We start from the raw sequence: 25,322 nt of genomic DNA, 5'->3' as shown, positions 1-25,322 counted from the left end.
GATTGGGCCTTACACAACAGTCTACAGGCACCCGCTGGGCCAGAGCTGTGATAGATCAACCTGTCATGACAAAAACACGCGAGCGCGCACGCACGCACGTATATGTGCTAAGGGAAGAAACTTAGAGAGCACTGCATGTGAATCAAAAAGACAGGTAGCGTAGAATTTGCTCCAGTGGGGGCAGTGCACCCCCCCAGAGTCTGCTGTTAGCTAAAGGCAGCTCATTAACAGTGTGTGCTGTAAGAGGCTTAAGCTTACACCCCCCACTTGTTTCCTGTGCCAGCCTGACAGCTCCTGGCAACAGGACAGCCGCTCAAAGGGGGGGGGGGGGGGGGGGGGGGGGGGGGGGGGGTTATTAACTGGCACCGAGCCAACACCTCCTAGGATAACCTTGGACATGGGTTCAGAGGTCTCTGCATTTCATCGCTTAATGGTGGCAGTAGGACAACAACTTCGACCCCGAGCCAGAGAGGAAAGGACAGCTGTTTACAGCCCTGTCATTCTGAAGGCCATATTACTCAGAAAGAATAACTGTGATACCAATGCTTTATTGAATAAAGGGGGTTAGTAAGAAGCATTTGCGGCCAATATACTGTAGTTCTTTTCAAGTTTAATTTACAGGATAATATTCAAAGGACGTTATTTATTTATGTGTACAGGGACACTTACGGGGTAAAAAAGTCACTAAGACATAAATATATCACCCCAAATGTGATATAAATATGGCTGTCTACATTAACACTTCAGTTCAATCCATTCTTGAAAAGAAAATATGATCTATTTCACTGATATACGACCCACTTTCAACAACTATTGATATAAAAGAACACGCATCTAGAAAATCTGTGCATCATCCAGCAAGTGTGAGTAGATGTAGAATATCCACAGTCATACTGTAAAATTAATAATACCTGTAGAAAAAGAACTACCATAACAAGAAAATGTGATCTTCATGTCTGAGCTGCTGGCGTCTAAAAGCTGCTGCACACCTACAACCTGTCAAGTGTTAAAGTGGAAGAGAGATTTCCGCTGAAATATTCATCATGGCCACTGAGGAATGGAAAGCTTCTCAAAGAAAGACGAGAAGAACCATTTTCCTGACTCACACCAGGACGAGTGAGACACTTGACAATTATCAGGGACAGTTAGACTCCTTCCAACCTGCCACAGTGTACACAAACTTACACATGCTCAGATAAACACAAACAGAAGCATAGTATCACACACATTCAGACAACTCCGACAAACACTTTGCTGCACCAACTGAACTTAGAGCAATAACACTGCAATTCATTCACAGAAGTTTACTTCACTGCAAGCACGTACTTAAAGCACAATCCCAAGCAGCTCTGGTTGACTCAGGGCCTTAGTTGCTGGAGCAACACACATGGAAAAAACATCCAATCGTGGGCAGCAATACTGAAGCAGGTGGTAGCCTCACACCCAATCACGACACAGTATTCCCATTAGCTCCTCCCAAAGAAAGTCCAATCAGCACCTGGTGCAGCCAGAAAGTGGTTCTTCCTGTCTGTCACATGCCTGTCACTCCATCCGTCATGTCATGGCCCTGCTGTGGATAACACTATCAGACAGTCTGATCTCTGGAGGGCCAGTCGGGAAGCTCTTCAGGGCTGGGCCTTCCGATCCAGAGCAGAGGAGATGAAAACAGCTCAGTCTCGGCGCTCTTCCTGCCAGCTGGCTTGATACTTGAGCCGGTGTCAGGTTGACGTGTTCCAAAACAGCACATGCTCCTGGCCTCTCCCCTCCTTTTCCTCCCACTTTGTCCTCCCTGTGCTTCGGTGAGTGCTGCTCTGTTCTGCTCTGCCGTGTCTCTCCCCAATGGCGGTCGTCTGGGAAGACTTCCACAGGAAAGTGGGACTGTAGGGCGGTGCTATGTACTCAGCCTTTCTCTCCCCTCATCTGATCTCTCCTCTATCTCTCTTTTTTCCCTCCCTCCCTCTCTCCGGTCTGTCCCTCCCCCTACCTCCCTCTGCCAGCAGGCACAGCAGCACGCACGCGCACTCAGACACACGAGTGAGTACACATTCTCTCTCTCTCTCTCTCTCTCTCTCTCTCTCTCTCTCTCTCTCTCTCTCTCTCTCTCTCTCTCTCTCTCTCTCTCTCTCTCTCTCTCTCTCTCTCTCTCTCTCTCTCTCTCTCTCTCTCTCTCTCTCTCTCTCTCTCTCTCTCTCTCTCTCTCGTTAATACTAAAGCACACAGGCACAAACACACACTCAGGCAGTCCAAGAGTAAACAGAGAGCAGAGAGGAAAGAGAGAGGCCAGAGCAGAGCCACTGAGCTAAAGAGACAATAGAGAAAGGGAGAGGATACAAAAGTGAAGAGTAAGCAAAGAGAGAAGAGGGGGGAGACAGGAGGGGAGGAGAGAGGGAGTTGATGTTGATACCATGAGAAAGCATAAAGGCTTTCACATTTTTCCTGACTGACCTGCTTTTCATCTTGAATGTGACCTCTCACCAGTCTATAACAGCACAGAGTGATGGGAGAGAGAGAGAGACTGAGTGAGGGAAAGAGGCGCTTGCCAAATCTTCCACTGTTCTTGCCAATCTGGGTTGTTGCCATCTCCCATCCAAGAGAGCCGGACAGAACGGAAGGCAGAGATAGAGCAACAGTGGAGAAGAAAGAGAAAAGATAATATGGTATTCTCTCCTTGCTGCTCCTTTAAATGGGCTCTTCCAGCAAGCAGAGCAGGGGCCGTTATCCAGCTGCCTGCCTGCCTGCAAAGCCTGCCAGATTAGTGCACTTACATAAACGCCAGCCAAGAAGGGTGCACATGCAAACACACACAGCTCGGACCCAGCGCACACTGACACAACCTTTGCTACACAAAGCTTGCACAAACGCACGCGCAGACAGAGCTAGTGGGTTTATGAGAGAGGCTTTGCAAAGATTTGGCCGTCCCTTGTTTGAGGTACCAGTCTTTATGACCAGGGAAGACAAGGGTGATCTATTTGGCCATGCCATCTTCAAAGGTACTGCAGCACCGACTGGTATGCTGGAATGCCCCTGTCCAGCCAGGCACTATAAATGCCATTATTCAGATCTGTTTAGTTCAAGGCGATAAACACATTAGTATCAAGACACCTAAGCCTCTTTAAAGCATACAGATGTCATGCACCTGTAAGGGAGAGCACATAGACAAACTTTGAGTTCTATGGGGAAAAGGGTGGCTGTGGTTATGATATTGGAGTGGCTCAGTTCTTGGAAGGGGAATCCCTTTGAGCAGGTGTGGGGGTGGTTAATTAGGTACTGATGAAAAACACCAAGAGCTGCTCCTCCTCTTCGGCCTTTGGTACTGTAGCTGGGGTTGTGTGGTTGTAGTTACATAAACCCTTCATAGAAGCCCTGCTCCCAACAAGCTGCCAGGCTAATCCTCTAGGATGGAGCCCCCACCACTAATCCCACTGCAGGAGAATGTAAATGAAGACATTAACCAGGATTACTACACAGGGCTGTTTTCGAGCCAAGCCAGCACCAGTTATCCCAAAATAACCCCTTAACACACAAACGCCTGCATACACAAACCCCAAATAGCAGGAGACACCGCACATGGTGACATGACATGAGAGAGATGTGGCCACTCCTCTAAACAAAATTGGTTTCAATATCGCATTCAAGCTGCTGATAGCCGATTATAAAAGGCACTTCATCCTCTGTTGATTACAGGAAAGGACAGGTTAAATTAATCAGAAGCAGAAGTGAGAGTCACACTAAGCACGATGACACATCATGTACCAAATAGCCACAAAGCAGCTACAATGAAGTGAAATTGCGTTGAGTCATGTGCAGAGAGCAAGACTTAACATTACAAAGACAGTACTCAGCCACCTAAGACCTAGATTTTTTTCAATAGCATCCATAAAAAGATGCATTTTAAATACACGGCTCAGTCTGACTTAATGCAAAAGTGCCATCACCTTTTCTTGAAACAGGTACCACTGTCAACATCACTAGAACTAGACTGTCTGGTGTAACAGATCAGTGAGGAATCTCTAACAAAAGATTTAATTAGTAAAAATTAGAAGCCACGGAGGGTAGAGGAGCTCATTCAATCAGCCACCAAGACTCACGCACTGTACGCAATAAACACAGTCAAACACATTCACGCAGAGAACTGGTGCAAGGAAAATAGGCAGAATGTCATCGACCTCTGAGAATAGGCTTCTGGGTAATCTTCAGTCAGAGACAATAAACAAGCTGAGTTAATGACTGCTGCATTTGCAGGGGCTGGCTGATAAGAGGCAGACTTTACAGCCTTTTGATAAAAAGAGACAGGCTGCCTTGACCCAGAGAGACAGGGAAATGGCTCCAAAGAGCAAAAGACCCAGTCCAGGCAGACTGACACACACATGCATAGAAACAACCTAGCAGCACGTGGCAGCTGCTGCCTCACTAACAGGAAGTCACAGCCGCATCTCTTGTCTACACTCTCGAAAGAACAGTGCTTGATCTGCTGCCAATATTCTTTCCTTCGATATCTCGATTATCATGCAAAGTAACTGCGATGAAGTTATATTTCATGGGGAGAAGACATTTTATATTTTATTACCTTTTTTGGCAGTTTCCATCTCTTCTTCAGTCCAGCGAGAGCTCTCATTCATTTCCAGATTGGCTGTTTGAGAAAAAAAAAAAAATAGAGAACCACCAAGTTAGAGGAGGCGGGCAGAGGGGGTGGGTGGGCAGTTGTCACAAAGTCAGTTAGGGAGTGACTGACAAGAGGAAGGAGAGAGAGAGAAATAACAGAAGAGAAAAAAAAGAATAAGTAAGTGGGGGGCAGGGGAGCTTGTGTAGCTTGCCAGTTAGACACTGTCGCGAGGGTTGCTAGGGACTGTTTGTTTTAGGTGGAGGAAGCAGGAAATCCAAGGAGAGAAGTCAGTTAATGATTATAGACACAACAACTGGCTTCTTTCCCTGCACAAGCCGTAAGCCAGGCCGACCCCTGGCCGTGCGTGGCAGGCGGTGGAGCGGGTGTCTGTGCTTGTGTCCTCTATGTGGACCTGTGAAGGGCACAGTCGGCAGGGGAACAAACAGTGCCAGGGGGGAAGCGAGTCACCTGGGGATTCCCTGTGACTAAAACCTGTGCTGCAGGAGCAACTGCAGCATATACACACAACTGCTGAATAATCAAAAAATCTCAAGAGTATTTTGTACTGCCAAAAAACAGGATTATAACTACAAATATCATACAGTCAAACAAAATTCACCATTTTGATTTATTATTATGCCATTTATGAGTTACTTTTTGGCAGAAAGCAATGAGCGAATGACTGAATGTGAATAAGTGAATGAGGAAAAAAGGTACAACAGTGCACTCTTGTGGTGTGGGACAGGAGGCCACAACTAAATCCAAGTCTATCTTGTGTGGTGTTTGACAAATAATTCCCCTGTGAATCCTCTGTTGTTAAAATATTCCTGACAGTTGCATATTACTCTGGCCTACACTGTCCTACAGTGGTTTAAGCAATATTCAATATCTTTTGCACCTAGTTTCAAGTTTCCTTATGATGAATATGAACCGCAATTTGACCAACAATTCATTTAATAATTTATCATACTATAAAAAGTAACAGTTTGAAAGGTGCTGCATGCTCAATGAATTCTGTTGTTTAAATAGGAGACGTGGCACTAATTTGGTGCAGCGCTGTAGAGACTGACCAAGCTCATTGTTGAGCGGGGGTGTGGTGGTCTCCTCCACTTCACTGGTCATTGAGCGGGTGATGCGGCCCTTGCGGCGCCCCTGGCTGTTGGCTGTGCGTCGACCCTTAAATGCCACAGTGGGTTCTTTGTCCTCTGCATCTTCTCCAGAGGTGTCGTCCCTGCATTTGACAAATGACAACAGTCAGCAAGAGATGCACACAGGCTGTTTGAACATAACATAGAATTTCTTTTTTTTTTTTAAATAAAAAATAATTTAGACACAATGAACAGTGGTTCTTCTGCCAAACAACCATATGTTCTTAATCAAACGGGGCATGTGTTTCACTGCTGAAAATCAGACTGAATCATGAAGCCCCTGACATTAGTAGAACAGACAAGGTCGGGCATCACCATGGAAGACGCCAAATGTTGGCTGATGACTCTGGATCACACATTTCCTTTTCATTGAAAATCAAATATTAAATATGAAACTTCAGATTGTAATGTATATAAATATACAATTCATTCCTGAACTATAGTGAACTGAAGCAAATGTACCCACTATCAGATAGATGACACGCAGTCATTGTTTCATTTCAGACACAATTAAGTACAAAGCTAGCAGCAAAAACGATGTGCCACGGTACATGATATGATTATTGTTCAAAAATCATAAAAAAAATATTATATTGTATTCATAAAAAAGGGATGAGGGAGATTCCACTAGTGAAATAATATCAGTTGAATATTTTCTGAGATGCAAATACTCAGTGAGAGCAGAAGATTAAATTCAAATTTGTCACCACCATGTCCCTGATGCTGTTGGCCTCTACACTGCATTTGCTTTAGTGAGTCAAACCTGGCCATGTGCGTACAGACAGCTTTTTCCTTTTGTCCCCTCCCACCAAGATAATTCATTGTGTCAGCACAGTGCCTGCCAGGAGAGAGCCATTGAGTTTGAACCCACTGCTTTTCTATTCACCTTCCCCCAGCTACATTAATCTTGCTGAGAGGAGCTGGTGGCACCCTAAATATAGCTAAGCCAGCAGTGCCAGGGGTGACAGGCAGGTAGCAGGCTGTGTTTGGAGTCATAGAGAACCCTGGCCTCATCTCAGAGCGGAGAGGCAGAAGGGGATGCTTCATCTTCATCTTCATCATCATCCTCCTCCTCCTCTTCTTCTTCTAATTTGGCACAACTTCTTATGAATATGAACTGTTATCACTTGAAACAGCTGCAGTGCACAACCACAGCTGATATCATAAAACACACACAGACTGCTGTATTTATCATCATGTACTCTCAGGCAACTGAAATCAGTGACATTCCCTATGTTGTTTTGTTTTCTTTGCTGACACGGGGCCTGAACCTCCGTCCACCAGCTCGGCACCCACCCGCTACACCCTGACAGCCAAGCTAACCATACTGCTTAGTTTCCCCCATCAACCCCCCCCCCCCCCCCCCCCCCCCCAGACAAACAAAATAAGCACAGATTTTTAAAAATGACTTTTGGCATCCTATTGGGAAGGGGAGAAGCATAAACAGGAAAACAGCTGTTTTAATAGGAAGAAAGAATGGACTCTTGACTCTGCTGTAGGTGGAAAGTTTTGCTGGAGGTGAGCGAGAAAGAGTTCAAGGGAGAATGATTGAATTTCCAGATCCGTTCCCCCAAGCCAAAACTTACTCCTACTCCATTTGCCTGAAGTGGAACAATTCTAAAAATCGGAGAAATGAGTTGGAAGATAGTAGCAGCTGTAGAGATCAGCCTCATATCAGCTGAAAGGTTTGCACTCTGCCCCATTTTTTCCTCTCTCAATGTGAGTTCAGACTTAAAATTGAAATATAAATTGAAATAGCTTAAATTAAAAATTAATTGTTTGATTAAAATATTTAGCCAGTATAAAAAAGGGACTCACTTCATTCCATCTTCTTTGTCCTCAGCTTCATTTTTCTCTTCATCCCTCTCACCCTCCTTCTCTTTCTCTTCCTTCTCCTTGTCCTCCTGGCTGCTGCGGCTCACTTGTTGCTGCTGTTGCTGCTGCTGGCCATGCTGCAATGAGAGACAGAGACAAAACAAGGCACTCTATTACACAGATAATCCCAGGTAACTGGATACACACACTTACAAACAAACAAACACCACAATATCTCCTGTAACCTGTATACCTTAGACACACACACACACACACATCATTGTGTGGATGGACAAACATAGAAAACACATGGAATTACCACAGATGGGTTTGTCTGTGTTAGGAAAATCATTTTGTGTTAACAAGATTATGCCATAATCAAGTCATTGTCCAGTGTCTTTTTATTTTTTTTTCCTGTCACTTCAGTAGATTACTCCATTATTTCTCTATAATTAGAGATGTGTCCTTTCATCTAATTTATACTTCACATGTTTGCAAACAGTGATTGAGCTGATACAGTGAGTGAGCTTCTGATAACATAACGTATTATGCATTTGCATATGAAATATTAAATAATTCCTTAAGTCACTTCCAAAAGGTAGTTTTCTTCTATCTTAAACATAGAAAAACCTTAAAAAAAATTCTGTCCATTTTCAACAGGAGCATAAAAAGCAAAACAGGATATGAAACTTCCAAAATTACAGCAACACATTTATGCAGTATGACCTTTGTTCCATAAGCACACAGAACCACTTCCTTACCAGCTTCCTGCCTGTCTGGGCTTTACGGGTTAGAGTTCAGATGAGTTGTCAAACAGCCTGATCAAAAACCATAAACACTGCTTTAAACTGACAAAGAAAATATATGCCTCAAGTGGAGCTCTCACACGTTTTCCTTTCCCTAGATGCATCATCAGTCTAATCTCATTCATTCATTCATCGTCTACCGCTTTATCCATTTAAGGGTCGCGGGGGGTCACTGGAGCCAATCCCAGCTAACATTGGGCGAGAGGCGGGGTACACCCTGGACAGGTCGCCAGCCTATCACAGGGCCACATACAGACGGACAACCATTCACTCTCACATTCACACCTACGGTCAATTTAGAGTCTCCAATGAACCTAACCCCATTCTGCATGTCTTTGGACTGTGGGAGGAAGCCGGAGAACCCGGAGAAAACCCACGCATACACGGGGAGAACATGCAAACTCCACACAGAAAGGCCCTGGTTGAACCGGGATTCGAACCCAGAACCTTCTTGCTGTGAGGCGAAGGTGCTAACCTTCCACGCATACACGGGGAGAACATGCAAACTCCACACAGAAAGGCCCTGGTTGAACCGGGATTCGAACCCAGAACCTTCTTGCTGTGAGGCGATGGTGCTAACCACCACCGTGCAGCCAGTCTACTCTCTAGATAGATCTGTTGCGACTGCGTCTAAATAGTCCCAAGCTGATCCAAAGACATATCTGCATAAAGTGTAGATAAAGGAGACACCATGGCAGCCACTTCACTGCCTCGAGACTCAGCAAGGATGAAAACACATTAACATTTGCATTAACCGATTACTTATCTTCACCATTTCGCCATTATCCAAAGATATTATCTATTAGCATTTACAGTCATTCTGACATATAGCACTGCACTTTCTGTTCCTCTTGTGCTGCCACCTCCCACTGTTACTGTGAGCTATTAGGGTTAGTTGCTGCCAGGTAATGAGCAGAGGTTTCTTCAGGAAAGATGAGGGAGACGCCATTCTCATACCCACAGGAAAAGGACACCAGTAAATTAATCTCCTGCTACCATGACGTTTAACAGCGAGCACCTGATCTGAGGCTAAGTAATAACCAGGAGCTCATTAGTAGATCATTAATAGAAATGACCTGTGTTTAAGAAAAGCCTTCAGTATGGAAATAGTGTGGGGTTGAGTAATCTGTGGCATTACTAAACCACCTTTTGTAATTTATGGCTTAAACTAGCTCACTGTTAGTAGTGAGATTATGGTCATGTTCATGCAGGACCCATTTTCAGTAGTTTTCAAAGAGCTTGAATTTTTCATACTGTACTTGCCCGCCAGATACATCACATTTATTTGTGTTGTATGCTTTGTGAGATGCCCCATATAACCAAAGTTAAAAAATTACAAACTCTACATAGAATCTTGAATAACTGTGTTGCGGTTGTAGCCTCTGTCAAAAAGTAAAGTTGCCATTTACGTCCATGCCTGAGCAGATTCGTGAGATATATAGTGAAGAAGGAATTTAATGAAAGGTATGAAGTGTATTTTTTTATCATAATTCGTTTAAAAATTGAAATGTGGCCAAACACGTGGTTTGTGAGGTCACAAAGGCCTTGAAATTTGACTTACAAATTTCTATCAGTTCATCCTTGTGCCCTAGTTTCTGCCGGATTTAAAGAAATTCCCACCATGTGTTCCTGATTTATTGCATTCACAAGAACGGGATGGATGTGAGGTCCATAAAAATGTAATCCGTTCATCATTGAGTCCAAGTGAAAGTCTGTGCCCGGTTTTTAAAGGGACCATATTGTACACTTTTCTGGTGTTTCATTTGAAGTATTGATATCCTTAAGAATATATATTTGAGTTTTTTTGTCAAAAAAACATGTCAATATGGTTCTGCTGGGGCAGAAACGACTGCGGACACGCCGCCGCAGTCACAGCGGCCAGTGAAGGACCGGCCACTCCGCCTGCTCCTTCACTGTCCAGAACAGACAGTGGTGTAGCTTCCTGATTTTTCTTGTGTTGTTGATAGCTCAGCAACGGAATGATGGGTGAGTGCTGGGGCCAAGGCTGAAGGCAGTGTTTACCTCGCTATGACATCACAAATCTGCGAAGTTCTTGGGCCAATTAATTGGACAATATTGGGCTATCACAGATATTTTCTGTTGTCTTACATGAAAATGTTCCTTAACAAAACATAATTCAGAAATCATGTCATCTATCATATGGTACTAGTTACTGTCATTAGATAAGTTAGCAAGGTGACTGACAGATCCTGACTTCTTGGTTGCCTAGTGAGAGCAAAAGGAGAATTCCAGTGCTCCTGCTTGTGTAGCTCTTCTTAAAAAATTGAGTGGTGCACTTAACATTTTGAAGCATTTAAACTGTGAGCTTTTGAGGGCGTGAATACCTGGCTTCTTCCACGGCGCCTGTAGTTCCTCCGCACTATGTTCTTATAGTTTTCATTCTTTTTGGTCAGGTAGTAAAACAGCACACACTCAGCCACCGTCTGAAACGTGAAAGAAAAATTGTTTTCCAACAACCATTTCCTGAGAAGAACGCAGAACAACACAAAGAGAGAGAGTCTGAAAAGGAAGTTGAATAAATACCTTTCTCTCCAGAAAAGATGCAATCAGACCAAAGTTTTTGGGGTGCTGGATGAACCTGTGGGAGCAGAAAAAACAAACATTTGCAACTGACTTAATAATTCAAAATCATTGGCGTTAGACGAAGGACTCCAAAAGAAGATCACAGAATAAGAAAGAGAATGACTGAGGAGTTGACGTCAATAATGATACAGAACAGAAATTCAATGTGAAAATATATCTTATTTAAAAACTGGTAAAATGGTTGCACTAAATACTAAATTTGTGAAATAAGGTAGGTAATGAATTATTTCTGATGGAAAAGGTTAGAGAGTACTTTCAAAGAGCTTGGATATTCATCAGTCCACAGTTACAAACAGACCTTGATTCTTGAGCCGCGGTTCAGTTAATGACTCTTTTTGTGGGAGATGGGATAACAAACGGTATCATTTGATACCTGAAATGTTTTCTGTTTGTGAGAGGAGCCCCCTGTTACCGCAGACTTTTTACAAAATGCCATTATCTAGTAAAATTGAGTACACCCCCCCACAAAAAAGCAACATTATAGTGATTTTACTCAAGTGTCCTGCTTACTTCTCTCTGAAAGTGTCCTTCTCCTGCTCGCTCCACATGTTCATAACCTGCCGGTCCTTATACACCTTCATGGGGTCATCCATCAATCCATTCATGTTGATGAACTTGATGCGTTGCTGCTCAGCGTCAAACAGCATAGGAGGGATGACTGCCAGCTGTCGCATTTGCTTTTCTGTGTTCTGAAGTACACAAATGACACACACAAACATCACGCCACTCTTGTTTTGAAGTGTGTAAGAGCTCACAAGACAGGGCGTCTTGTTGGCTCAAAATACAAATGTAAACTTCCCTTAAAAAGACATTTATCCTGTCACTCAAAGAAAAAAACCTTGAAAATAAAAATATCTGAGATGAGGAAAGGATAGTGAAGGAAATACAATGGTGCTAGCTCAAAATGTCTGGAAGGTAGATAGTATTTCCTGAGATGAGACATGACAACTGAATTGGACACTGCTCCGTTTAATGGGACATGGCTGACATGACAGTAACTGGTCTAATGAGTGACTAGTGGATAACATAGCAAAGTCCACTCACAGCCCGGTCCTCCACCACTATCTGACAACATACGCACTTCAACAAGTGCAAAAAAAGCTACTGTGTAGGATGAGACTGACACGTTTGATGCTGAAACTTCTACGAACGCGGCCAAATCTTAAGCCTGTGATTTGAAGCCCATGCTGACACTTATCACATTATAAGTTGAAGTTTTGATTGGTCATGGAACTACTATCATGTTGACATGAGTACAGGGACAATAATTACTGGTGTACTTGTGGCTGACGCTATGCGTTGACTGCGCACAATAACGCAGTAAAAAAAAATTGTCAGACTATCAAAGTTTTGGGAAAATTGCAATTGAAAGCAGATATGTTCACCTCTGGGCTACTATTTGGCTTTGGCTAGCCCTGCTAACTTGGCTACCGCAAATACTGAAGTGGCGTACCAGTTGAGAACAAGCACTTGGTGCGAGCTGGTATCTCTGAGTTGAACCACAGTTGCATAAGGCTGATCCATATGCCAATGAAACATTAACTATGTTATAGTGTTCACAGAAAGCTTGGGCTACATTTAATGGTTGAGTGGAGGCCGTGTTCTTCAGGTCCTATATGTTTACCGCCAATAATATTTTGTTTGATTTTTATGATGCTGTTTCATTATATTCACTACTGTGTGAAAATGAATGAAAGAAAATGAAACTAAATAACATATATCTTGTAATATTTTTGTATAAGGAAGTCAGTAATGGATAATTTTATAGAGACCTGGCATACACGATTTCTCTCATTTACTCTTTCTGTTTTTAACTCCGCCACTGTCCCCTGTTTTATTGGTTTGTTTGCTTGTTTGTAAGTAGGATTAAGCAAAAACAACTGACCAAATTTGCACTAAGCTTGGTACAATGATGGGCAATTGGCAAAGAAAGACCCTGGCAATTTTGGCAAGGATCTGGACAAAGTACCTGATCTAGGAATTGTTTTATCACTTTCTTAAACATTGAGAGATAGTGTATTTTGACATTTTCACAGATTTCCCAGGGAATAATAAATGGATCTTGGTTTAAAATAAACCTGATATCTATGAGTGTGTGCAATTTGGTGCGGATCCAAATAAAAATCTGGATCAAGCAGGATTTAAATGTGGTTTCATAAGGGAACCGTTGGGTCTTTGCGGAGGTATGCGCTCTACCGAGTGCCATTCTAGTATTTTCATGTTTTAAGTTGTCAGCGACCACCAAGGCTGTCATTCCTTGCTGAAGTGCCAGCCTTTATGGATATTCCATTCAATATAAGAAGAACAAATGAAAAAAAATTAAGTGCCTGATAAGTTGCCAGAGAGAAGGTGGAGGGCAACCCATCTTAATAATATAACACAACAAGTTGAGCTTACCTCATGCTCGGATATTCCATCGATGATCTCTGAGACCTCATGTTCACTGCGAGCTGCAGATGAGCTCAGTCCACCTCCTCGCTGCCCGACACGACTACAAAAGGAAAGATACAGAAGACCTGTCACTCAAAACTGAACTACCCACTTAGTACTGTAACTGAAAAATCCTGTGATCTCACCTCTGCATGCGCTCCTGCATCTCTCTTTGCTTGCGGATCTCTGGGAACTGTTTCTCGTAGTACTCCCGCACCTTACTCTCCTTGGCTCGGCGCCGCGGATTGTTTTCGATGCGCTCTACCTTCTTCTCCCAGGCTTCCATCAGCTGGTCATAGCGCTGGCAAAATTTCTGTTCCTAAAGAACCACAGAAAGAAATCGATTCACAGCAGATCCAATGAATCATCAACATTATTTATTTCCAGGCCTTACATTTGATTTTAAGACCCAAAACTAATGCATCACTAAATCTGAAGGAAGTACAATTATTGGTCACCCAGAGAGCAGGAGGATTTGGTGCAGGGTATAGGGCTTTTGAGCACGTTGTGAGGTGGTGTAGTGTTGTGTAGAATGGTGAGGCTGCAAATTACAAGCAACTGAATATCCTGCCCCTTGCCCCACCCTCTCCAAGTGTGTGGAGAACCTGTGGTGGCCTACAGGTACCATAAAAACACAAATGGTCTTCTCTAGAGCCATTGTTTTGTTTGTCCATTCCAGTGCAACATTGTGGTCCCCCTGGAAGAGAATGTGGCCCCAATATAAATATAAAGGGCTCATTCTATGCTAGCGAAAACATAATTCATAGCAACGGGTAATTACACACTAACGAAAAAATAACTATGAATACTATTTTCCATTTCAGTCGAGAGATGCCCCTAAATCCTAAACTCTGCAACTTTAACAGGCACCGCTCAAACAAGAAATCTGCCAAAAAGCAGGCTGTACAAAAATTCAAAGCTTCCTTAGCTCTCAATCTCTCGGATGTCTTTTACCATGTACCTCTACACATCCAGAGGGGGCAAAGTGATATTTTGGTATTCTATGGGGAGTCTGGCCTTGAGCCATGGATATGACAGACGACAGCCCACTGTGTTCCTAGCTTCCTCACAAGCAGGCTGTAAAGCAGACCATTAACCCTGGTGCAGACACAACGCTCAGGAGGCTCATAAACAACAAGGTGATGTCTCCCCACACAAGCTACCTCCCTCACTTAAGACACAACACAGGAGAAGACTGGACACTCATCTGTGACTCATGTGCTTTTGCTAAAGGCATTTGAAAACCATCCTTAATGACTTCACATAAACTTTCAATACAAAATAAATGCAGAGCTATGGGACAGTTGTTGCTGGCACGGCCTTCAAAGTTGGAAACCTTTTTTGTAAATGATTTTCATGGTAAAACTTTGGACTTGATTTGCAATAATGATTCTCTATCAAGCCAGTTGATTTTAAGATTTGTGTCTTGTTCTAGCATCAGAGCTCAACCCATTTATCTGTGCTTTATTTATAGTCATGCTCTTTGGCTCAGTTTCGCTTATCACTGGCTGGCAAGGGCGACTACTAACCCTGTACACTGCTCATTATAATGCTTGGCTGACAGTGAATTCAGCAAATGTATTAAATATCTAGCGTTCTCTTTCATGGTGACAGTATGAGAGGATTTTTTGTTATTGTTGTTTTTCATAAGCAATCGTTTTCCCCTGAGCACAGTAACTTTAATAACATAAGATAAGGCCCGAAGCTCTATTCCTCTTTGGACAGCCTAACATGGCTATCAACTTCAAGAAGCAGCTCTCTTTGGTCATCTGTAATGGGCCCATAACTGGCAGAGTGCCACAAATGTTGAGTTCTCTACTTACCCACTGCTTACGAGCATGATTTCTCCTCTTGAAGTATAAGATCAGCTTCTTTCTCATCGCTTGGTTTCTTAGAGGGATAAAGAAAGAGAGAAAACAGAGGGGCATAGAGGGATGAAAAGAAAAGGATATGGTGTGGGCATTGACGATAAAACGTTATTTTTACATACATGTTTCACTAACATGTTCCTCCTGCTGGACTTTTTCTGCCAAACATCTTTATCCAACAAACAAACAAACAAACAAACAAACAAACAAACAAGCGCGCGCACACACACACACACACACACACACACACACACACACACACACACACACACACACACACACACACACACACACACACACACACACACACACACACACACACACACACACACACACACACACACACACACACACACACACACACACAATGGCTGTCCTTGTATGCCACCACTCGATAAACTCAAACTTGCTTCTGGGTTGAAAGGACAGCAAGGGGAGCCAAACTTATAAAACTTGTCTGGGCTGGGAACAGCCAGCCACAGTGCTTCAAATAAAGGTCAGGGCCAGTAATCTCCTTAGGCAGCCACTCAGTTTGTGTCTTTCTCTGCTGCAAGACAGAGTTTTATTCCTGACACTTAATCTGTCAGTTGTAAGGTCAAGTTCCCCGTTGATTAATGTAATCTTATTCTATATTAGTCAATTCAGCTGAGCCGCCTGGGTCACAGGCAAGGAGAGGGAACGTGGAAGTGGACAACTCATGACATGTATGTTTCGGGAAAATTGGAAGATAACATGAAAACTGAAGGATCAAGAACGATAAAACACACAGGATGACCCTTTCTTTGTTCACAAACATGCCATCTGCAATAACAAACCCACATTAAATCTAAACAGCCTTAACCCCCAACCTACATAAACCCTTCCAAACACCCACACACACACATACAAACAGACACTTGCTGAGCCAAGCTATTGCAGCAGAAAAGATAAATACTGCCAAATCCAGCTAGATACTCTGGATATCTAGAGACCCTGGCATATAGTGGGTAAGAATTAACTTGCTATGGCAAAAACAGATCTAATAGATTAAGCCCTTTAAAGACAGAGATGGCATTGTCCTCTGGACACCAGATGGCAAAGGGAAAGATTAGCAGCCCTGAAGCCGAACCAAAAGATCCCTTTGTCCTGCTCTAGGCCTGTGCCATTTCTGAGATATCGGAGAGCACTCTAACTTGGCTTAATACCTCCAAGACAGGATGGCTGAAAGATTTATTATACACATGCTTGTGACATACTTTCTCCAGAGGTACACTCACACAGAGCAAAAGCTATTCAGACTTAAAGGCTTGCTTTTGTCTTCATAGTAGTCTGCATTTATCATCAGCTGATCAGCCCATAATAGCACTGGGTGTGCAGGGAGGGGATGTGGATTCTAGTGCTGAGCACTATTGGTACTCATCTATCCCAGCAGGGATGAGTGCCAAGGTTATCAAACCGGTTAGCAGAACAAAGAAGTAAATTGTGCTGGCTCAAAGCAACATAGTGGTATTTTATAACACACAAATACACATGGAGGGACAGGGGAGAGTTTTCAATTAATTGCTTCGAGGCAATAATACTGATCAAACGGTGCAGGGATCAAAAGGAGTGAAGACAGAGCAGTGTGTGGGTAAGAGGTCAGACACGTCTTGTGGAATGCTACTGTGCCCAAACTACAGTGCCAACAGTGGAGACAAGCCCCTATTACTCTCCTGCAGCCCTTTGATGTGCCTTCGTGAATACTGCTCCTTAAAAGATAATGATCGACATAAGTCTTATTGATAGACATGACAAGGCCATGCAATATTTTGAACAATCTGATCCCCTCGCTGCAGATATCCACAAACATAATTGTTTTTACATGATTCATTTATTATTCACCTTATGCAACCTTGGATGCTAAGAAAGTAATCCTGTAAATATTTCATGTTATAATATCGGGGTCAAAAATGGCCAATGGTCTCCTGATAACTGATAAACTGTCTCCTTTCTACTGATAATAATACATTTACAGAAAAGAATACAAGGATCATCTCAATATAGTTTTTTAACAGTTGTCTCTGAAACTCTAGCAAGAATGTTTGTTGTCGGACTCTGGGCCTCTCTTCTGGTTGGCTGACGCAAAGACGCACAACCACAGTTAACGGCGGCAGCCTACTGCTTTAGCTTGGTGAAATTCACCAGTTAATTCCAATAGTTTTTGATATTTATGCAATGATAAACTTAAGCTACTAGACTCTTATATTACTGTCCTCTGGGAGATTTTGCAATGAAATAATTGCTTCCTGATATCCAAGGATTGTGTAGCATTTCATTTATCTGTCTTGTAGTTTGCTAGCTCAGTGACTGAATGACCGCTTTGTGGTGCTTTGTTAATAAAGTTAAAACAACGCCCCAAAAAAGGGTCAATATGGGCCATTCTGGGGGATGTGACTCTTAACAAGTGACATCCAAAATTACGGAAGCCCTGACTGTTCATTTGAAGACACGAAGATCGCTTTGGTACTTTCATAGTATTTATCTAACCTAAACCTGCTTTACATTTAAGAAATGCATGAATCTCTATTTCTACAATATGGGTCCTTTAATGGCCTCAAGTACTGGCTCAAAGTTAGTATATGTTAACAAACAAATAACTCCAATAAATTCAATAAATAACAGGTCAAGTTCTTTGTAAGAAGCATTAAGTCACGTAAAGTGACAGACTCACATTTTGATGTTCTCATGGTACTGCTTGGTATCAGAAGGCTGATTGTACAGAGGCTGGAACAGGACAAAAAACAAGCAAATCACACAATCAGTTATCTTTTCAGTTAATTGCAAACAGTTCAATTTCAACATCTAAATGCATCTATGGTTCTGTTTGGTGTGAACACCTGTACGTCGAGATGTCCACGTGTGATTAAATCACCCAAGACATGTTTATGTAGTGAATGAATAGGGCATTAGATACTTGATCATTTGTTACCTAGCTAGCTGAAATGTTGTGAGAGATGACAGAAATGGAGCCGATGTGATTGCCATTCATTATGAATTAAAAAATAGTGAATGTCACAGTGACTAAAAGCATTAATGTGATGAATGGATGAGTTCATGCTTTCATGTCACTAGCATTGGGAATATACATGATAGGCAATTGACAGATTTACTCCAACATTGATTCAATGTGCACTTGACCTTGTAAAATAAATGTAGGATTGCAATGTTTGCATAAATAGTCATTCAAATATGGACAGTAACTCAAAGCTCTGAATGACAGAAGCCAAATAACAAGATCTAACTCAACCCAGAGAACTGACTAAAAAATGAATAGGGACAGAGACATAAACTCTGTTAAGTGTTGCATCTTGTGGCATCCAAAGGTAATTTGTTGGACAGAAGTGGTCAAATTGAGTCGGGGTGTGTGTGTGTGTGTGTGTGTGTGTGTGTGTGTGTGTGTGTGTGTGTGTGTGTGTGTGTGTGTGTGTGTGTGTGTGTGTGTGTGTGTGTTTGTGTGTTTGTGTGTGTGTGTATGTCTGTCATTTATGACAAGTAATATATTATTGTAAATAAAACTACAGGTTTAATGTGAAGCAGAGCAAAAGTCCAAATTCTGAAAATGTAGACAAGTAAAGTCTTCTGTGTGCTTGTGTGGTTGAAACATCTCGTATTGCCTTCTCACTGCTCAATATCAGTATGTTCAATATTGATTAATTGAGCTTTGATTACAGAAATCAAATACTGTACCTTCATTCTTTTAAACCAGTGATGAGGACGTCATGTGATTCAGACTCCTTTATTCCTCAACAAAATCTTCCAACATGTCAATATCGCAAAGATGTTAGAGTGGGGGGAAAAGAGTACAGAAACATTAAGTCTCCACTCACCAGTTCTACCCTGGGTCCGAGTCCCTCCAGTATCCTGTGAGCTTCCTCTGCCTTTTTCTGGTAATGGAACACAAAGAGTAGTAGTACATTAGCCAGCTGCCTGCACCTCTGCCATCTCCACGGCAACGTAGTGAGCTACATCACTGCTCGCTGGACAGACAGATGGACCGCTGGAAGTATGGATGGATGGAGAGATGGATGTACTGACTGTTATTAGAGCTTTTAACTCTAGCTGGGCCACAGCTTCCACAGCTCTCTGGGTGATCTCTCTGCATTTCCACTCCTCCATACATTTATATTTATCATGCCACTCTTTTCCTCATACCTGTCTGCACACTATCTCCGCCTCATCGATCAAACAGACCCCGCTTGGTGACAAACCACATGCTCTGTCGCTTTCCATCTCACTTCATTTCCTTCAGTGATCATGCAGTGAGACTGTCAGGACTGACACGTTCGCAGAAAGGATGTCCAGGGAGAAAGGGGGTGGATGGAGGGGAAGATGTGGCAGAAATTTCAGAGCTGATAACAGAGGCAGAACCTGCCAGTGTGCGTATGCGTGTCAACCTTTATTTTTCCCCACCCGTCATGCTGCTTTTCTTGTCCCTTTCACTATATCCTCACTGTAGAGGCAACACAGGAGGTTTATGTACGCCTAAGTTTACTCAAGACTCACGCTAACAGTCATGGATGTAAGACCCCAGAGGAGCACACACAAACAGCTTAACCTAACACAACTAAGTCTACAAACTACTACTACAAACACCTCTGATGGAAACAATGACATGGCTCTATTCTTAATAGTGCCCTGTGCATTTCCTCTATGTCATAAGGCAAAAGGAAGGACTGTTGATTTACATTTGCACAAACTCTATGCCAGATGTGTACTGTCAAGGCAAGCAAGGGAAGCACTGCTTGACCTGTTAAAAGCAAAAAAATAGGCATCAATTAGACAATGCTGAAGTGGAAGCGATATCTCTCCTTACATCTCATCTGCACTTGTGGTGGCAGCAGGCTGTTGTCCGTGGAAGCCAGCTTGACTTTCAGGCGTTTCGTTGACAAAGGCTAGGGCTTGTGAAGCGAAGGGAAGAGCACTTTCACAATAAATTACTTTTGTTTTAACCACCAACATCTGGTTTTATGTTGCTACCCTTTCCCCTCACGAACTGCGTTGTAACAGTCAGTAGATAAATGATACAGGTCCGATACGACACCTGCTCTGTATCACTACTGCTACATTTACGCTTGGCATCCACACTACTCCAGAGACGTTTGGGAGTGGTGGCGTCGGTTACCCGCATTTGCTTCCTCGACAACCAGCGATGAAGGCATAACGTTGTAAACACTTCGTATTATCTGTAAGTAAGCAGCTGCAGAGTAAACAATCTGATTCCTCTTTCCGCTGGCACCCACATGCCCAGTGTACGTGAATGGTGATTGGTCACGTGATATACGTTTTCAAGTGTGGACAGGGATTAAAACTGATTCGGGGCTAAAACACTCATTGGGACGTTTTAAAACGCCGTTCTGAAATGAAATTGTAGTAGTATGGATGTAGCATCAGAGAGCTTGCTCACTACAGGAGCAGTTAGTGAGCAGCAAATATTAAAAGCAGCCTTTCAACCTCAGGGAGTAAAGAGGCTCCAGGATTTTGCTTCATTTCCTGGCCATGATTATTTTATCAAATTTAAATTTAAAAAAAAAAAAAAAGAAAGAAAAAATAATTAATTATATTGACCACAAAAATGTTGCTTCGCATTACAAACTAGTAAGGACACATTTAGCAGTCAGGGGAGGGGGGTGGATGAGATGAGGCTAGCTCCATTACTTCAATCATGCGCCCTCCATGTGGTAGCACAAAGGACTGGTACTGTAGCAGTGGCATTAAAAGCTGAAAATGTCCGCAGCTGCACTGTTGTGCATGCAGCCTTCTGTCACAAAACTGTTTCCCCAGGCGATCACATGATGCCTTAAATTAAATGGTTAATATGAGAAAACCTGGGACAAATGAAAATTACACTGTCGGGACTAATGTGACTACAACCAGTCTACTAACGTCCCATGAAGGGAACACAGGAAACTGACGGAGGCAAACACACACACACGAGAGAGAGAGAGAGAGAGAGAGAGAGAGAGAGAGAGAGAGAGAGAGACAGAGAGAGAGAGAGAGAGAGAGAGAGAGAGAGAGAGAGAGAGAGAGAGAGAGAGAGAGAGACAGAGAGAGAGAGAGAGAGAGAGAGAGAGAGAGAGAGAGAGAGAGAGAGAGAGAGAGAGAGCGCTACAAGGCCATGTTAGGATTAGACATGAGGATTTAGCATAGTTCAACAGAATTATGATAATGCAGTCTCAGTGGGGCTGTCATTTCTTGTCCTCATGTCCATGACTGCTATGCCCCAAATATGAAAAGAGTGAACTTGGTAGAGGCATCCCCAGGCTTTTACAACGGGCTGTCAGTAGAAATGTGGCTGTAACCCTGTCTGAGAGCTGGTGACACTGAGCCCAGAGGGGACTGATGACACCACTGAAACATAAACTCAAAAAGGCAAGCTGAAGCTGGAGTATTTATAGCCATGTTCTTATCATTCATATATATATATATATATATATATATATATATATATATATATATAAGAAATCAAGAAAATACAAAACTCTGTCTATTCCTTGATTGCAAACAGTTCAATTTCAACATCTAAATGCATCTATGATTCTGCTTTGAGTGAACAAATGCACTTGGAGATGTTCACGTGATTAGATCAGCCAAGACACATTCATATCGTGAATGAATAGGGCATTAGATTATTATGAATTTTGAGTTATGAATTAACAAATAGTTAGTGTTATACTGCCTAAAATAATGAATGTGCTTTGATGTCACAGTTGCACTGGGCTCAGAACCAGGAAGTAGCTAGTGAGGCGGGACAAGCCCCCTGCTCGGCAGAGGGAGGTGGAAAGTGTGACAGAGGTCAGGCTACATTGTGGAGTAAGTCGTGAGTCATACTTAAACTTCCAGCCTTCCAGATGAGTCTTGAGCAATCTGCAGAGTACACACCCTGTACAGTGGTGTTTACTTTTAAGGGGGCTTCTTGGGACTTTGGGGTGGTTATCTGGGTGGCATCTATGCAGGTTAGAGCAAAATGTCACAATACAATTCCTAGAACTGTGATGGATTTGGCCTCTTGCTCAATGACACGAAAGCAGGGTGAATGCTTACTTGCAAACATGTTTTTTTCTAACTAGGTTCTCCATTTTCAGTGGAGTTTCTCCTATTGAAATGTTTTACCTTGAATGTGTCAGAGGGGCTGTTTGCGTTTCCTCGGAACTGTGAAAGGTTTAGCTGTAGTTTCTTGCTTGTTTCTCGCTTGTTCAAAGAGGTTTGAGAGCTGCTTTTTATACACATTTCAATAAAAATGAGACAGCATTTCACCACTAGATGGACTGAGAGCACTTACAATCACGCTATCATAAAGATAATCTTCTGCACAGGGCACTGCTGCATGTAAACATAGCTGTGTCTTGGACCGACTCAACACTACCAAATCGCTTCATAACACCCCTCTACTAATGAAAAATCCACACTTCATCTATATTGTCTGTGAAATATAATGAAACAAAAACACAACATGACTCTACTCATTTCAGGTGCTGTACTTTACAGCACCTGAAATCACTTTACAGGTGCTGTAAAGTGATTTCCAACACCAGCTAGTCGCCTGTTCCTGAAATGAGAAATACCAGGCAGCCAACAATATTCAGGGCCTTTGTTAAATTTTCAATTTTACATCAGCCTAGAGAAACAGTACTGAAACACGGGGAGAAATTATAACACTTTTGTTTTTGCCCCCATTTTTCATGAGCTGAACTCAAAGATCTAAGACTTTTTCTATGTACACAAAAGCCTTATTTCTCTCAAATATTGTTCACAAATCTGTCTAAATCTGTGTAAGTGAGCACTTCTCCTTTGCTGGGATAATCCATCCACCTCACAGGTGTGGCATATCAAGATGCTGATTAGACAGCATGATTATTGCACAGGTGTGCCTTAGGCTGGCCACAATAAAAGGCCACTCTAAAATGTGCAGTTTTACTGTATTGGTGGGGTCCGAGAGGGGGGGGTCCGAAAACCAATCAGTATCTGGTGTGACCACCATTTGCCTCACGTAGTGCATCTCCTTTGCATAGAGTTGATCAGGTTGTTGATTGTGGCCTGTGGAATGTTGGTCCACTCCTCTTCAATGGCTGTGCAGAGTTGCTGGATATTGGCAGGACCTGGAACGTGCTGTCGTATACGCCGCTCGTGAGCATCCCAAACATGCTCAATGGGTGACATGTCCGGTGAGTATGCTGGCCATGCAAGAACTGGGATGTTTTCAGCTTCCAGGAATTGTGTACAGATCCTTGCAACATGGGGCCGTGCATTATCATGCTGCAACATGAGGTGATGGTCGTGGATGAATGGCACAACAATGGGCCTCAGGATCTCGTCACGGTATCTCTGTGCATTCAAAATGCCATCAATAAAATGCACATGTGTTCGTTGTCCATAACATACGCCTGCCCATACCATAACCCCACCGCCACCATGGGCCTCTCTATCCACTACGTTGACATCAGCAAACCCCTCACCCACACGACGCCATACACGCTGTCTGCCATCTGCCCTGTACAGTGAAAACCGGGATTCATCCATGAAGAAAACATCTCCAAAGTACAAGACGCCATCGAATGTGAGCATTTGCCCACTCAAGTCGGTTACGACGACGAACTGCATCAGGTCGAGACCCCGATGAGGACGACGAGCATGCAGATGACCTTCCCTGAGACGGTTTCTGACAGTTTGTGCAGAAATTCTTTGGTTATGCAAACCGATTGTTGCAGCATCTGTCCTGGTGGCTGGTCTCAGACGATGTTGGAGGTGAAGATGCTGGATATGGAGGTCCTTGGCTGGTGTGGTTACACGTGGTCTGCGGTTGTGAGGCCGGTTGGATGTACTGCCAAATTCTCTGAAACGCCTTTGAAGACGGCTTATGGTAGAGAAATGAACATTCAATTCAGGGGGAAACAGCTCTGGTGGACATTCCTGCAGTCAGCATGCCAATTGCACGCTCCCTCAAAATTTACGACATCTGTGGCATTGTGCTGTGATAAAACTGCACATTTTAGAGTGGCCTTTTATTGTGGCCAGGCCAAGGCACACCTGTGCAATAATCATGCTGTCTAATCAGCATCTTGATATGCCACACCTGTGAGGTGGACGGATTATCTCGGCAAAGGAGAAGTGCTCTCTAACACAGATTTAGACAGATTCGTGAACAATATTTGAAAGAAATACGCCTTTTGTGTACAAAGAAAAAGTCTTAGATCTTTGAGTTCAGCTCATGAAAAATGGGGGCAAAAACAAAAGTGTTGCGTTTATAATTTTGTTCAGTGTGTGTATATACATATACATGTATATACATACATATATACATATACATATACATACATGTATATATACACACACACTGCATAAGTGATCAAGTGAAAACAAATTCAAATGCAAGGTCATTTCCACTTGAGCAGTTGGCCCCCGACTGGCATGTGTGGGTGTGTGTGCAGTCTACTGACCCTGTTCTCATCGTAGATGATCTGCACCAGGCTGCGGTGCTTGGCCTCACTGGGTGGCGGCGAGATGGGCCGCTCTGGCTCATGAGGCTTTGCAGCCTCCTCCTCCAGCTGTTGCTGTAAACACAGAAACACAGATGACAGTTAACACTTAAAAGGGCCCTGATCTACCAGGAAGACTCACCAGTTCCTATTGCGAGGTTAAAGAGTGTGCGTTAGAGCAACCGTGCCCCCCCCTCCCCGCTCTCCAGCAGAGACAAGGCTAACTGTCCTATTAGATGTAATAGCTATTAACTCCCCAGGGCCTAGTTAATCAAAGAGTTACCACAACAGCCTGTAAACAAACCCCCCCCGAATTGGAACCCCCCACCCGACCAAATTTTTTTTTTATTATGCTCAATATCCATTCATTTGGTTATAATCATTGGTGTTTGGGAGTCTCTGTGCGGCATTGTCCTCAAATGAGTCAACCTCTTTGTTGTTGCCTGGGAAACTCTTGACGTGATGCAAGTACGACTGCATCACATCAAGAGTCCTTTCATTTACTGCAGAGAGCCAGATAGCAAGCATTTAGGATTCAGGTCAACGGCGCGCATGAC

The 25,322-nt window shown here is 43.1% G+C and overlaps 1 protein-coding gene across 4 annotated transcripts in view; it reads right to left on the bottom strand.

Annotated features, from left to right (window-relative positions):
- Window positions 1-25,322, bottom strand: part of ncor2 (nuclear receptor corepressor 2) — a 94,427-nt gene that overhangs the window by 24,773 nt on the left and 44,332 nt on the right. For all 4 annotated transcript variants that reach the window (XM_035638680.2, XM_035638684.2, XM_047329311.1 and 1 more), the window contains exons 6-17: window positions 24,727-24,840; window positions 19,120-19,176; window positions 17,964-18,016; window positions 15,230-15,296; window positions 13,553-13,725; window positions 13,374-13,467; window positions 11,487-11,665; window positions 10,917-10,971; window positions 10,718-10,816; window positions 7,570-7,703; window positions 5,674-5,834; window positions 4,568-4,630 (exon numbers count right to left, since the gene is read on the bottom strand). In XM_035638680.2, coding sequence (XP_035494573.2) covers window positions 4,568-4,630; window positions 5,674-5,834; window positions 7,570-7,703; window positions 10,718-10,816; window positions 10,917-10,971; window positions 11,487-11,665; window positions 13,374-13,467; window positions 13,553-13,725; window positions 15,230-15,296; window positions 17,964-18,016; window positions 19,120-19,176; window positions 24,727-24,840 — 1,249 coding nt within the window. The remainder of the gene's footprint in view (window positions 1-4,567; window positions 4,631-5,673; window positions 5,835-7,569; window positions 7,704-10,717; window positions 10,817-10,916; window positions 10,972-11,486; window positions 11,666-13,373; window positions 13,468-13,552; window positions 13,726-15,229; window positions 15,297-17,963; window positions 18,017-19,119; window positions 19,177-24,726; window positions 24,841-25,322) is intronic.

The sequence above is a fragment of the Scophthalmus maximus genome, chromosome 19 (genome assembly GCF_022379125.1).
Source record: "Scophthalmus maximus strain ysfricsl-2021 chromosome 19, ASM2237912v1, whole genome shotgun sequence".
NCBI classification, from domain to species: domain Eukaryota; kingdom Metazoa; phylum Chordata; class Actinopteri; order Pleuronectiformes; family Scophthalmidae; genus Scophthalmus; species Scophthalmus maximus.
This window is presented reverse-complemented; position numbering and strand designations above follow the sequence as displayed.